The sequence below is a fragment of the Mustela nigripes genome, chromosome X, assembly GCF_022355385.1.
Source record: "Mustela nigripes isolate SB6536 chromosome X, MUSNIG.SB6536, whole genome shotgun sequence".
Lineage (NCBI taxonomy): Eukaryota > Metazoa > Chordata > Mammalia > Carnivora > Mustelidae > Mustela > Mustela nigripes.
In genome coordinates this window covers 92893361-92908718 of record NC_081575.1, presented here as the reverse complement: position 1 = coordinate 92908718, position 15358 = coordinate 92893361, and the positions used below count along the sequence as shown (strand labels likewise).

General features: G+C 37.6%; 1 protein-coding gene across 1 annotated transcript in view; it reads left to right on the top strand.

Moving 5' to 3' along the window:
• The window catches only part of CFAP47 (cilia and flagella associated protein 47), a 531154-nt gene that overhangs the window by 55988 nt on the left and 459808 nt on the right, over positions 1-15358 (top strand). The window contains exons 11-15 of the mRNA XM_059385274.1: positions 2419-2571; positions 3469-3655; positions 3753-3849; positions 12087-12303; positions 12614-12855. Coding sequence (XP_059241257.1) covers positions 2419-2571; positions 3469-3655; positions 3753-3849; positions 12087-12303; positions 12614-12855 — 896 coding nt within the window. The remainder of the gene's footprint in view (positions 1-2418; positions 2572-3468; positions 3656-3752; positions 3850-12086; positions 12304-12613; positions 12856-15358) is intronic.

Here is a 15358-nt window from a genome sequence, read left to right as displayed (position 1 = left end):
CTTCTTCTTCTTGTTCTTCTTCTTCTTCGCTTGCTTTAATTTTTTACTGAATTATAGTTGACATTGAAATATATTAGTTTCAGGTATATATCATATCGGTTTGACAATTGTATACAGTAGACAGTTCTTATAAGTATAGCTATCATCTGTCATCTTACAATGTTGTTACAGTATTATTGACAATATTTTCTATGCTGTAGTTTTCATCTCTGTGACTTATTTATTTTATAACTAGCAATTTGTACCTCGTTTATCCCCTTCACCTATATTACCCATCCCCCTCATTCTCCTCTTCCCTGGCAACCACTAGTTTATCTCTATATTTGTATTTCTGTTTTTCTGTTTTGTTTTTTAGATTTTACATGTAAGTGAAATCATATGGCATTTATCTTTTGCTGTCTGACTTATTTCCCTTAGCTTAATTCCCTCAGTCCATCCATGTTGCAAATAGCAAGATTGTGTATGTGTGTGTGTGTGTGTACATATATACACACATATATATGTATATATGTGTATGTATTATATCTTATTTATTCATGCATCTAGTCATAGACACTTAGATTTCTTCCATATCTTGGCTATTGCACATATATTTTTGAATTAGTATTTTTGTTTTCTTTGTGTAAATACCCAGAAGTGGAATTACTGGGTTGTATGGTATTTCTGTTTTTATGTTTTTGAGGAACTTCCATACAATTTTCCTCAGTGGCTGTACTAATTTACATTCACACCAAGAGTTTAGGATGGTTCCCTTTTTTCTACATCCTCATCAACACTTATTATCTCTTGTCTTTTTAATATTAGCCATCCTGATTTGTGTAAGGGGACATCTCATTGTGGTTTTGATTTTTATTTCCATGATAGTAAGTGATGTTGGGCACATTTTCATGAGTCAGTTGGCCACATGTGTGTCTTCTCTGGAAAAGTGTCTATTCTAGTCATCCTCCCATTTTTGAATTGGATTATTTGGGGTTTTTTTTTTGGTGTTGAGATGTATAAGTTCTAAATAGATACATATATTTTGGATATTAACCCCTCATTGCACATATCACTGCAAATATCTTCTCCCATTCAGTAGGTTGCCTTTTCATTTCATTTTGCTGATGGTTTCCTTCATTGTGCAAAATCTTTTTAGTTTATTGTAACCAAATAGTTTATTTTTACTTTTGTTTCCCTTGCCTGAGGAGACATAACCCGAAAAATATTGCTAAGACTGATGTCAAAGAGATTACTGCCTATGTTTTCTTTTAGGAGTTTTATGGCTTCAAGTTTCACATTTAGATATTTATTCCATTTTGAGTTTATTTTTGTCTGTGGTGTGAGAGAGTGGTCCAGTTTCATTCTTTTGCGTGTAGCTGTCCTGTTTCCCTAGCACCATTTATTGAAGAGACTGTCTTTTCCTCATTGTATGTTCTTGCCTCCTTTGCGGAAGATTAATTGACTGTATAAGCATGGGTTTATTTCTGAGTTTTCTATTTTTTATGTTGATCTGGGTTTCTATTTTTTGCCAGTACCATACTGTCTTGATTATAATAGCTTTGTAGTTTATCTTTAAATCTGAAATTGAATTACCTCCAGCTTTATTCTTCTCAAGATTGCTTTGGTTCTTGGGGGTCTTTTCAACAACTGTTTTTGAATAGCAGAACATTTATTTTTCTCTTATTGCCTTACTCTCATAAAGACTGTCATTCAGTTAAAGTTATCTTACATAACCATTTAGGACTTGTTGATTTGACCCTATAACTAATAAAATTTATATTGAGTTAATTATTGAGGGTAAGCGTCTTAATGATTGTTAAAATCTGTTGAGAATTAGGCAGACCAACATCAGAAGATCTGAATAATTATACATTGTTTTTATGGAGAATATGTGGCAAATGAAAGGAAGAACATGAACTCAGATGAGTGATCATGAGATATACATAGATGTACTTTGTTTTTGGATTGGTTTCTCTCTATGCCATTGATGGTACTTACATAAGCTTTGAGATACTAAAAAAATAATATGTTTAGCAAAAGGATTTATAATTATATATGTATTTTTCTAATTTTTTTCACAACAATCTTAAAGTAACTAACTCTTAGGAAACACTAACCTAATTCAGATCTAGTCCCGTGTGTAAATCTAGAACTCTCCGAATTGCTTACTTGATTAATTCCCTAAGAGTAGTTTTAGAGTAGGCACCATTGTATCCCAGTGACCTTAGGAATTTTCTCTAATTAGGTTAGGAAGAAAATTAGATCTTATTCTAGTTCTATATATCATAATGTCTTGCCATGTAAGAGGATATGAGGGAAAGGACTAGGACCTGCTCTCTTCACCTTTCTGTGCTTAGCCGCTGGCATAGGAGACACTCAAAGACTGATTAAATCAATGCATATATATATAAATATCGACATAACTTTTTCATCTTGTAGGACAATTTTCACAAAAATTCCAAGATACAACTATGTCGATCCTGATTATGCATATACTAAATTTGAAGAAATGGAAAAGCAAGCACATGAAAACTATTATGAAAGATACATTAAACATTTAAGAAGTGTGCGCCTACGGAAACGAGTAGAGAGGTAAAGTTCACTTCCTCAAACAGTATGAAATGGATCGTGGTGCCTGCAGGGCCAGATTTTTTTTTTTTCTTTACTCCTTAGTTTCTTTTTAGTGATTTAAGGGACCTTTTCATATATGAACATAGCAGCACCTTGAACTATTTTAATTGAGGTTATCTCTTTCCTTACTTTTGGTTTGGGAATGTCTTATGTTGGTTTTATCCCAGAAACAATTCTTTTTTTTTTTTTAGTAAGATATTATTTATAGAGAGACACAGCAAAAGAGGGAACACAAGCAGTGGGAGAGGGAAGGAGAGGGAGAAGCAGGGCCCTCGATGAGCAGGGAGCCTGATGCGGAGCTTGATCCTAGGACCCTGGGATCATGACCCAAGCTGAAGGTAGACGCTTAACCGACCGAGCTACCCAGGCACCCCCCAGGAGCAATTCTTGAGATGGATTCCTGCACAGTGCTCTTTTAGGAGAACAAGATGAGGGAAGCAGGATAGGGCAGGGGAGGGAACTGCGAAATGTTGTCTTTCAGGTGAGGCTTACACTCACCTTGAGGTCTCTTGAAGCATAAATTGTGCCTCATAGATGTTCCTACATTGAGCCAAAGGGGCTTCTCTCTCTCTCTCTCTTTTTTTTTTTTTTTTTTTAAGGGCTTATCTTTTGTGCTGTGTATCAGCCTTCCATGGTGAGCTGTCCTTGGTTGTGGTGGGGTGGGCACGCCTTCCTTGGTGAGGTCTTTGAGAATGGGGTCTTCTCAGCAGAAGGTAATTTTGTGTAGATTAGTGCACCATTCTTTGTAAGTGGTTCTGAGTATGGTAGCAGCAGCATGAGCTATGGGGAATGTTGGGGTTTGCCAGTATATTTTCTAAAACCTTTGGCCTCAATTAGATATTATTATGATTTTAATAGGGAATGCATGTATTCATATAATGATACAGACATAGGATTACAGCCAGCATCGGGTCTAAAGTCACCCTCACTCTCAGAAACGGAAATAGAAGAGGAATTGTGTTCAGGAAAGTGTCTGATCAAACCTAACCAATTACTAAATACCAGAAATATAGACTCCAAGGAGACGAAGGCTCTGAAAAGAAAGGCATGTGCAATATTTTATATTTCATTGAGTCATGAGAATTCTTAAAATATCTTTTGGTAACATTCAGAATTAATTTTGGAGTAACATTTTTCCACAGGTTCTCAAAGGACTTAAATCAGAACCATCCACGCCCCATGAAAAACATGATTGCAGCTTAATTTTGACGCCAAAGCAAATTCATCAAGTAATTGTTGGTAAGAATCTATAAAAAACTATTAAAGCCTTTGTTTTTTTTAACACAGGTTTATTGGAGCATGATTTATATTCCATAAAATTGACCTGTTTAAAGTATGCTAGTCAGTGAATTTTAGTAAGTTTATGGGATTATGCAACCATCATCATAATTCAATTTTAGAATGCTGCCATCACCCTCAGGACTGTATGTACTTACTCCCAAATCCCACCCCTAGCCCCAGGCAACTGGTAATCAATTTTCTCTCACTGTGGATTTGCCTCTTTAGAACATTTCATATAAAAGGAATTGTATAATATGTAGTCTCTCGTATATTGAAGCTTTTACTTAGCATAATGCTTTTGAGGTTCATCCAGTAGGTATAAATAGGTATAAATATTTTCTTTTTATGTCTAAATAGCATTTCATTTTATGGTAGTACCACATTTTGTTTATCCATTTACAAGTTGATGGACATGAGCTGCTTTCAGTTTGAGGCTATTGTGAATAATGTTGCTATAAACGTTCACATATAATTCTTCAAGTGAACATATGTTTTCATTTCTTTTGGTTAGATTCCTAGGAGTGGAATTGCTGAGTTGTATCTTAAGTTTCTGTCTGACATTTCAAGAAACTGCCAAAAACTTCCCAGAGTATACCAAGTTACAGTCCCACCAACAGTGCACGAGAGTTACGATTACGCCAAGTTCTCACCAGATGTTATGTTCTGTCTTTCTTGATTATAGCCGTCCTGGTGGTGTGAAATGTTCTCACTGTGGTTTTGATTTGCATTTTGCTCGTGACTAAGATGTAGAATATATTTTCATGCATTTAAATTGACATAAATGTATCTCTCCTTTGGAGGAGTGTCTTTCAAATTCTTAGCCCATTTTTTTTTTTTTTAAAGATTTTATTTATTCATTTGACAGACAGAGATCACAAGTAGGCAGAGAGGCAGGCAGAGAGAGAGGAGGAAGCAGACTCTCTGCTGAGCAGAGAGCCCGATGCGGGGCTCGATCCCAGGACCCTGGGATCATAACCTGAGCCGAAAGCAGAGGCTTTAACCCACTGAGCCACCCAGGTGCCCCTTTAGCCCAATTTTTAATTTGAACATTTGCCTTCTTATTGTGGAGTTGTATTATTTATGTATTCTGGATACAAGTCCTTTATCAGATAATATGATTTCCAGAGTCTGTGGCTTGTTTTTGTTTTTTAGTTTTTAAATAGTGTTGTTTAAAGCACAGAAGTTTTGGGGCGTCTGGGTGGCTCAGTGTGTTAAAGCCTCTGCCTTCAGCTCAGGTCATGATCCCGGGGTCCTGGGATCAAGCCCCATATCGGGCTCTCTGATCAGCAGGGAGCCTGCTTCCCCCCTCTCTGCCTGCCTCTCTGCCTACTTGTGATTTCTGTCTGTCAAATAAATAAATAAAATCTTTAAAAAAAGGATAGAAGTTTTTACTTGAAGTGAAATTGAATTTATCGATAAAAATTTTTTTATTATAATTTTTTTCTTTTGTAGATTATGCTTTTGATTTCATACCCAAGAAATCTGTAGCTAACTCAGTGTCACAAATACTTTCCCTTGTTTTCTTCTATAATGTTTATAATTTTAGATCTCACATTTAGGACTACAATTCCTTTTGGATTAATTTTTATGTATATTGTGAGTTAAGAGTCAAAGTTCATACTGTTGTATGTGGCTGTTCAATTGTCCTAGCATCATTTGTTGAAAACATTGTCATTCCTTATTGAATTACCTTAACACCCTTGTTGAAAATCAGTCAACCATACATATCAGGGTTTGTTTCTAGAGTCTCCGTTCTGTTCCACTGATCTGTATGTCTGTCCTTATGACAGATCTATACTGTCTTTGATACTGTCTGTACCTTTAGAGTAAGTTTTGAAATCGGTTAAGTGTAAATCCTCCAAATTTGCTCTTCTTTTTCAAGATTGCTTTGGTTATTATGGGTATAAACTGGATTTTATTAAGATCCACTTTGTCTTGCTTCTGGATCTCTTGCTTGCCCCAACCAGTACTGAAACCTCAGGTCATGGTGTGGACCGTCTCTGGATGTTTGTCATTGAGATAATTATTGTTTTGACAGCAACCCTAGGCATGAGTTAAGAGACTAGTGACAGGGGTGCATGGGTGTCTGTCTTTGGCACAGGTCATAATCCCAGAGTTTGGGATCGAGCCCCACAGTGGGCTCCCTGTTCAGCAGGTAGTCTGCTTCTCCCTTTCCTTCTCCTCCTTCCCTGCTTGTGTTCCTGCTCTCTCACTCACTCTTTCTCTCAAATAAATAAATAAAATCTTAAAAAAAAAAAAAAAGGAAAAACAAGTGACAATTGCCTTGCAGCGGTGTTGAACAGTTTCCTTCCCTAGGTCATTTTCATCAAGCCTATTAAAGGATGATTATTGTTAAAGAAATAGTAGTCTGTACTAGTCTGCAGAGGAAGTTTCCATTTCATTCTAGGCAGGATTAATAGGTATGGATGTGCTGATTCTCCCTCTATTGGAGAACCCAATGCACAGAACACCAAATACCTATTCTTTTGTTATCTAGACTAAAGGCGATAGGCGAAGAGGTGTAAGGTCAGAGGAAACACAGTGTGAAGTGCTTAAATATCTGGGTGGTGATGGTTTGCTCTGGTTGGTCGGTGGCCAAGTCTTAGATCAGCGAGGGCTGTGGGAAATGCCCAAACTAGGATCTGGCTCTGGGGAAAGTGACATGGACTGGCTTAAATAGTTGGATTCTCCCACCAGAGCTAAACCTCCTTGCCACACAATGACAGTGGGGCCCTTGGGCTTGGCAGACTGGGAACTCATTAGTTCATTGCTTGTCTGGGGTTGTGGATGCAGTTCACTTCAGGTTAAATGTCATTTACTGTGCTTCTCTTGTGCCAGGCATGTGATAGGTACAGGGCTTTGTAGTCCCATGGACTTAGGTTTCATTATTGGGTGGTTCATGCTTTGTGTCTTCCAAATTGCTGACTGATTAATCAGATATGCAAATCTATACAAATTCAAAAGGAGCAAAGCTAGAAGGCTATGCCCAGTTTCTCTTCTACAAATCCTCTACCAGCTTCTTTCCCTTCTTCACCTGGTATCCTGAGTATTTTAATAATGACCTTTTTCCTGGGGACAAGGCCCCTGTGTGAATTTACAAGGTCAACAACGGTGATGGTAGGAATTTTGTATCACTCTCGTTTTTATACCTTGAAGGTGTTTTTTGAACCTCTGCACAGAACAGGTACTGGCACTATCAGTGGAGATTACAATTTCAGAAAATTTTGCTCTGTATTTATATTTTAGAAAGTGAAGTGGGGATCACTGGGGGTCTCAGTTCGTTCAGAATCTGACTCTTTAATTCACCTCAGGTTATGATCTCAGGGTCCTGAGGTCAAGCACCACATTGGGGTCCAATGCTGGGCTTAGACCCTGCTTTAGATTTTCTCTCTCCCTCTCTTTCTGCCCTTCCCTGGCTTCCTCTCTGTCTTTCAAAAAAAAAGTGATTGTCAAGAGACACAGTAGAGGATTTGGAGATTAACTGAATCAGTTAGTGAAGACTGTTAAAGAGGGGTGCCTTTGTGGCTCAGTTGGGCAGCTGCCTTCAGCCTGGGTCATGATCTCAGGGTCCTGGTATCGAGCCCTGCATTGGGCTCCCTGCTTGGGGGGTTGGGGGGTTTGCTTCTCCCTTTGCCTCTGCAGCTCCCCCTCCTTGTGCTCTTTTGATTGGGCATGCGTGTGCTCTCTTGATAAATAAATGCACTCTTTAAAGAAAAAGAGAGAAAAAGAGAAAACTGTTATACAGTTTGGGTTACATCGGATGTTGTGCAAAGAGTATTGTTGCTCACAGTTAAGTGTCTGCCTTTGTTATGATCCCTGGGTCCTAGGTTCCAGCCCCACATGGAGCACCCTGCTCAGCAGGGAGTCAGCTTCTCCCTCTCCCTCTGCCCATCCTGGACCCCTGCTTGTCTATCAACTCTCTCTCTCTCTCAAATAAATAATGAAAAAAAAACTTTTTAACGATTTTATTTATTTATTTGAGAGAGACACACACAGGGAGAGAGGGACCACAAGCAGAGGGAGAGGGAGAGGGAGAAGCAGGCTTCCCGCTGAGCAGAGAGCCCAGTGTGGGGCTCAATCCCAGGGCGCTGGGATCATGACCTGAGCCGAAGGCAGACACTTAACGACTGAGCAACCCAGGTGCCCCTGAATAAAATCTTTAAAAAAGAGAAAATGATAAGAAAGGGAAAATACATTTACAGTACAGTACAGTACAGTAGTAGAATGAGGCACCCATCGCCTTGTCTCCACCCGAAGTTCGCAAAGCTTGATCCTGGAGTGACACCAGCTTCTTGCTTCTCTACCCAGGAATATGGGAAGCCTCCTTCCAAGTGCAGAGAACCAGGGAAGGCAGATCACCTTTACCTATTTCTCTAGTCAGTTGTTCTACCTGACCCCTTTTATGGAGTTCTAACACAGTTTCAGGAAAAACACTGGCAAGTGCTGAGCTGCCAGTTACCTGACAGTATGAACTCCCCACCCGGAAGCACTTTCAGCACCATGTATAGGGCCCCTTTCCATTGTCCAATTCGAGCTTCTCCCTAGTGCTGTCCTGCCCTGCCCTCCCCACCCGACCCAACATACATCCATGTTCTCCCAGATACCTTTATCCAGGGGTGGGGGGAAGGTTATTATTTAGTGGTCCCTGGTCACCTCCCACTAGTGAAGGGCCCTGTTGTTTTGGCGAGAATCCCTTCCCAGAGCCATTGCTTTTTGCTCTTCATTTTTTTTTTTTTTAAAGATTTTGTTTATTTATTTGACAGAGATGACAAGTAGGCAGAGAGGCAGGCCAGGGGGGCAGGGGGAAGCAGGCTCCCTGTTGAGCAGAGAGCCTGATGCGGGGCTCAATCCCAGGACCCGGAGACCATGACCTGAGCTGAAGGGAGAGGCTTTAACCCACTGAGCCACCCAGGTGCCCCTTTGCTCTTCATTTCAAGACCTAAATGAACAGGTGTTGAGGTGGGGAGTGTCTGGATCAGAAAAGAGTCTTGCTGTTCCAGCTTTCTCTAGATCTTTCCCCAGCCTTCCCTTGGCTTCTAGTCATTTGGTGCTTCTTCCTTACTTTTAAATCACAACACAAAATACATGTTTATTGGAGGTGGTGGTGCATAAGTGGACCCATGTAGTTCAAACCCTTATTGTTCAAGGGTCAACTGTATTATCTAATTTTCCTTGAAACATTCTCTTGGGCTGATAAGTTATTTAGAAGCGTGTTATTTAAGGATGCCTGGGTGGCTCAGTGGGTTAAGCCTCTGCCTTCGGTTCAGGTCATGATCCCAGAGTCCTGGGATTGAGCCCGGCATCGGGCTCTCTGCTCAGCAGGGAGCCTGCTCCCCCCGCCCCGTGGTCTCTTTATCAAATAAATAAATAAAATATTAAAAAAAAAGAAGTGTGTTATTTAATTCCAAGATTTATTCTGCTATGGTTTTCTAGTTTGATTTCATTTAGTCAAAGTACACACATGTATGTATTTAATTCTTCTAGATTTTTGAAGATTTGTTAAGTGTGACCCTGGATGGTCCCTTTTGTTGAAGGTTCTTGTGACTTGAAAAGAAGTATTCTGCTATTGTTGGATGTAGTATTCTTTTAAAGTCAGTTATATCCCAATTAGTTAATGGTATTCATTTCTACTAAATCCTTATTGCTTTTTTGTCTAGACAGTCTGTCAGTTATTGACAAAGGTGATTGACATCCCAAACTATAATTGTAGATTTTATTATTTCTCCTTTTAATTCTGTCAATTTTGTTTCACTTATTTTGAAGCTCCCTTGCTTGGTGCATACACGTTTAAGACTGTTAAGCTTTCTTGGTCCTCTTTGTCCCTGGTAATTTTCTTTGCTCTGAAGTGTAGTTTGTCTGATACTGATCTAGCTATCAAAGCTTTCTTTTGTTTAGTCTTTGCATTGTTTATCTTTTTACTTGTTTCTACTTTTGACTTATCTATGTCACTGTACTTGAAGTAAGTTTCCTGTGGGCAACATATAGTACTTTTGCATGCATTCTCACAATCTGTGTTTTTTAATTGGTGCATTTGTGTCATTTACATTTGATATAAATGTTGTTATATCAAGACTTTGAAATGTTATTCAAGATTCTTTGTTTTTACTTTCACAAGTTTATCTTTAGTTCTCAAAAGTTTTCAAAGGTCTGGTCATGGTTTTGTTTGTTTGTTTGTTTGTTTGTTTTATTTGTTCTGTTTAGATTTCGCTGAGCTTCTAGTGTGTGAAAGTTTACTTTTTTTCTACATTTGGGCATTTTTCAGCTATTATTTTTTCCCAGATATTTTCCCAGTCCCCTCCACCCTTTACTTTCTCACTCTGGGGCTCCTTTTACATGATTTTTAAACCTTCTGCTTTTGTTACACAGGTGTCCAAGACTCTTAATTTTTTTTTCAGTCTGTTTTCTTTCTGTTTGTCAGGTTGGATAAATTCTGTTGATAATTCTTTAGGTTAACTTACTTTTCCTTCTGTCCTCTCATTCTGTTAATGAGCATATCTAAGAGGTTTTTATTTTACTTACTGTATTTTTTAATCTTAGAGTTTCTATTTAGTTCTTCTTTGGGTATTCACTTTCTTTGCTGAAGCTCTTTTTCTTCTTATTTCAAGAGTAATCATAATTGCTTATTTGATCGTTTTTATAACATACAAAGGAGAAATAAACATGTAGAAAGATACATAATGTTGTTATTGTCATTAGGGAAACAGAATAAAACCACAATGAGATACTACTGTAAATCTATTAAAATGGCTAAAGTTAAAAACAAAACAAAACAAAAAAACTCAAAACAAAAACTCACCATTTGACTTGTTGCCAAAGATGTGAGGGATCTGGAACTCTTATACATTACCAGCAGAGTGGAAAATTATACAACCACTTGATAAGAGTTAGGCAGTTTCTTACACGTCTGTACATGCATTTGCCATATGATCTGTGCATTCCACTCCTAGATTTTTGTCCAAAAGAAATGAAATCATGTGTTCAAACAAATACTTGTGTACAAATATTTTAGCAGCTTTAATTGTAGTAGCCACCACCTACAAGCAATCCAGGTGTCATTCAACAAGTGAGGGAATGGTCATTTGTAATGGACTACCCCTTTGTAATATCAAAGAATGGATGACTGACAGCTGAAACAACTTGAATGAATCTCCAGGGAATTTGTAGAGCGAAAGAAACCAGAGAAAACTGTACATGTTACGTTATTCCACTCTTAAAATTATAACTCTAAAACATGTGAACCGGTCTACCGTGACATAATGTACATGAGTGGGGGTCTGGGAAGGGGGGGTACTGAGAATTAAGGAAGAAGAGAATATAAAGGGGCACAAGAGAACTTTGGAGTGGTGGTTGTTCACTCTCTTCCTTGTGGTGATGGTTTCATAGGTGTATACATGTCAACACTTAAATTCTACACTTTGGGGTGCCTGGGTGACTCACTCGTTAAGCATCTGCCTTCAGCTCTGGTCATGATTCCAGGGTCCTGGGATCAAGCCCCACATCGGGCTCCCTGCTCTGTAGGAAGCCTGCTTCCTCCTGCTCCCACTCCCCCTGCTTTTGTTTCCTCTCTTGTTATGTCTCTCTCTGTCAAATAAATAAAATCCTTGAAAAAAAAAAAAAGAAAAGAAATTCTACACTTTAAACATGGGCAACTTATTGTATGTCAGTTACTATCAAATCCAGTTGTTAAGAGACATAGAAGACTTATTAAAATTGTATGATATAAAAACTTCTGTCATTTTAAAGGGAAAACTTTTAAACTCCCCTCATGCTCTCTCTCTCTCTAAAGAAAATAAATAAATCTTAAAAAAAAAAGGGAAAACTTAAGTATTGAGCAATGGGAAAATTAGCATTTTCTGTAAATTCTGGATAGATGAACATAAATGTATTGATGGAAGTGGAGAAGGTGTTGGAGTATGCAGATTCACATATTAAAATGAGTTATGAGTTTTAATAATTTTTCAATACAATTTTCCATATAACTAGGATATATTTATATTGAATTTTAGCCAATAATCTCCAAATGCCAAATTATGGGCATTTAGGTAAAAATCTTGGTTAGTAACTTATGATATGATAGGAAATATTTTTCTAAGTTCCATTTTTTATAAATTAATTGGTAAAAATATAGTATGGAAATTTGAAATTACTGAATACATTAACCAAAACTAAACTTAATAATTTTTCATTTTTTTCAGGGCCCTCTGTCCTTAACTTTGGTGATATTTGTGTGAACTCCACAAATACTCGTCTACTGCATGTTATTAATATGCTACCTATGCATATTTTGATCAACTTAGATATTAATTTGGAAGAACTTCAGAAAACGAACCAATTTTCATATGTGATTCCACCTACAGCTAGTACTTATATATCGATGGTATTTGAATCTCCCACCGTTGGAAAATTTTGGAAGTAGGATTTATTTTTAAATTTCTGTATGCTAGAATCAAAATGCCCTTTTGTAGAATATGTATTTTTTTTAACTCAGTAATTGTTGAATATGTCATGTTTTGTCTGCAAACACAGAAACTATATGTGCATCAATTTGTAGATTTGTAGATTGATATTTCAGTGGTAGTCTGTCATAAATATTTTGATGTCTTTCTTACTAAGGATTAATTGTGGGCGTTAGTCAATAATATATGCTTTTTATATGTAACTGAATTCTGTAACTGCAGATAGCTATTGTCAATGAAGTTTGACTGCTTTTGCTGTGTTACAGGTCTTTCACCTTTACAGTGAACAATATACCTGGTGGCCATATCCTTGTAATGGCAGTTGTCATGCCAGTAAAGCTTGAGCTGTCTTCTAATGAGCTAGTATTGAGACCACAAGGCTTCTCCGTGAAAACATGTTTTATGGGGACAGTGGGGTTGTATAATCATCAGAATTATTTTGCCAAATTTGAATGGCAGCCAGTAATCACAAAAGGAGGAATGGCATTTTCCATTCGTCCAGCTAAAGGTAACAGTTTATCCTGTTTGTTTGATTTAGATACTCATTTATTCATGTGCTCAGGCAGTACTCATTTATTGAGTATGAACTGTATAATGGTACTAAAAATTGAAGCAAATCAGACATGGTCATTGGGGCATATATATTTACATACCTAAATATGTAAATTTGATTTGAAAATATGGATCCTGTATCATGGCTTTCCAAAGAAATAGAAGCAATAGGAAATGTAGAGAGGGAGAGAGGGAAAGAGGGAGGGAGGAGATTAATTTTAAGGAATTGGCTCAGACAGTTGTGTGGGCACTCAGGTAGGCTGTCAGGCTGGAGACCCAGGAAGGGATTGATGTTGCAGACTTGAATCCAAAGGGACTTCAGTTTTTTTCTCTTCAGGCCTTCAGTTTATTGGATGAGATCCTTTTACATTATGGGAGGTAATCTTTACTTAAAATCTACTGATTAAAATGTTCATCACATCTGAAAAATACCTTCACAGCAATATCTAGAAAGACCAAAGAAGTGGATACCATAGCTTGGCCAAGTATAGCCAAGTTGACAAAATAAACCTTCACAGATATTGATGAACAACACAGTATTGTCTTGATTAGTTTTAGTTTGATAGCAGTGACAGGATACGATTCAGAATAACTTATATTTTGTTGGATTGTGAATCATTTTAGAAGCATTCACAAATTCTTTATAGTCAATATTTAATATAGGTAATAAAATCCAGTTAATAAAATTAAAAACTTAAAACTGTCATTTAAGGGGCATCTGGGTGGCTTGGTCATTAAGCGGCTGCCTTCAACTCAGGTCATGATCCTGGGGTCCTGGGATCAAGCCCCAAATTGGATTGCCTGCTTAGCGGGAAGCCTGCTTCTTACTCTTCCACTACCCCTGCTTGTGTTCCCTCTCTCACTGTGTCTCTCTCTGTCAAGTAAATAAATAAAATCTTAAAAAAAAAAAACAACAACAACAAAACCCTGTCATTTGAATAAGTAATTTTTTAACTAATAGAAAATAATCTCTGATTTACTGTTTTTAGTGGTTCCAAATATTTGTTAAGTGTCCTGTTAACCTTGTTTCAGCTGTTCCCCAGAATCTGTAATTCCACATTATGTGCCTGCATCCTGGAAATTGCTAATATGTTATCTAGTAGCCTGTCAGATTCTGCAGACATCATTGTGATGTGCTCTGAGGACCTCATGAGGACAGAAGCTATCATTTAAAGAAATAAGGTGGCAAGTCAGAAGTTGAATGATGAAGGGGCATCTGGGTGGCACAGTGGGTTAGGTTCCCCACTCTTGATTTGGGCTTGGGTCGTGATCTCAGGGTCATGAGATTGAGCCCCATGTCAGAGCGTGGAGCTTGCTTGAGATGGTCTCCCTCTCCCTTTGTCCCTACTCCTCCACACCCCTGTCCCCCAAGCCCACTTGCATGAACTCTCTCAAAAAAAAAAAAAAAAAAAACCCAAACAAGTTGAATGATCTATATAGTATCTTTATTTTATGTATATATAAGTTATGCCTTTTCAGCTAGCTGGAAGGATCTATATTTTTGTATTGGCAGTGACTCATGTGGTTTTTTATAATCTGCTTGAAAGGAAGTAAAACTTATGGGTTAGATAAAACTGATTTCAAAGTTAGTCTTAGCTTCTTTGAGTTTTGTGATCTTGAGAAAAGTACTCTAAAAGCACTAGTTTCCTTATTTGTAAAATGGAGAGACTAATACATCTCATAAAGAGTAAATGTATGGAAAACTCCTTCTGTAAAGACTGGCAAAGAGTGGTTGTCAAAGAATTAGATAGTTACGTGGTTATGAAAATTTTCTAATTCTGTTTGGACTTTTTTCCTGAAAATGTCCTCAGAGTAGTGATAGCCTCATGTGCATCTAGCCAGCCATCCCCACTATCAATTACTTGTTCCCTGCTTCTAACCTTTCTTTTTCCTTCCCTCCTTCCTTCCCTATGCTCTTCCCTTCTTCCTTCCACTCTCTCCCTCTTTATTTCTAATTTAGGAATATTCATCATTTGGGGTCTAAATAGACTATATTTCCAATCACAGAGAAGTACTGGTTTATAGAAACCTTGCCATAGGTATATATTCTTTTGAGTATCAGTCATTTCCAAATCGTGATTTTTATGTAAGTCCACTGGTGTTTGTAACAGGGAGTGTTACAAATGAGCTTCAGCGTTAATTTAAATTCATTTAATTTTAGTATGGATATATTCATCGATCTATACAGTGGTAAAGTAGTACTGTACCTTCATTGGGTTGGAAATAATTGATACAGCCATACTTAATCTTTTTATTAATGTGTATTGATTTAAACAAATCCCAGATTATAATTTATTAAGCATTCAAGTTATACTTCCATCAGTTTCTGGCAGATTCATTTGACCAGACTCTTTTTTTATGATTAGCACAGGTAAGCCTGAGTCCTGCCTTGGTACTAGAGAAAAACTGAGTGAATAATCAGACAAGAGAGAGAATACTTCTGCACATTTCAGAGATTC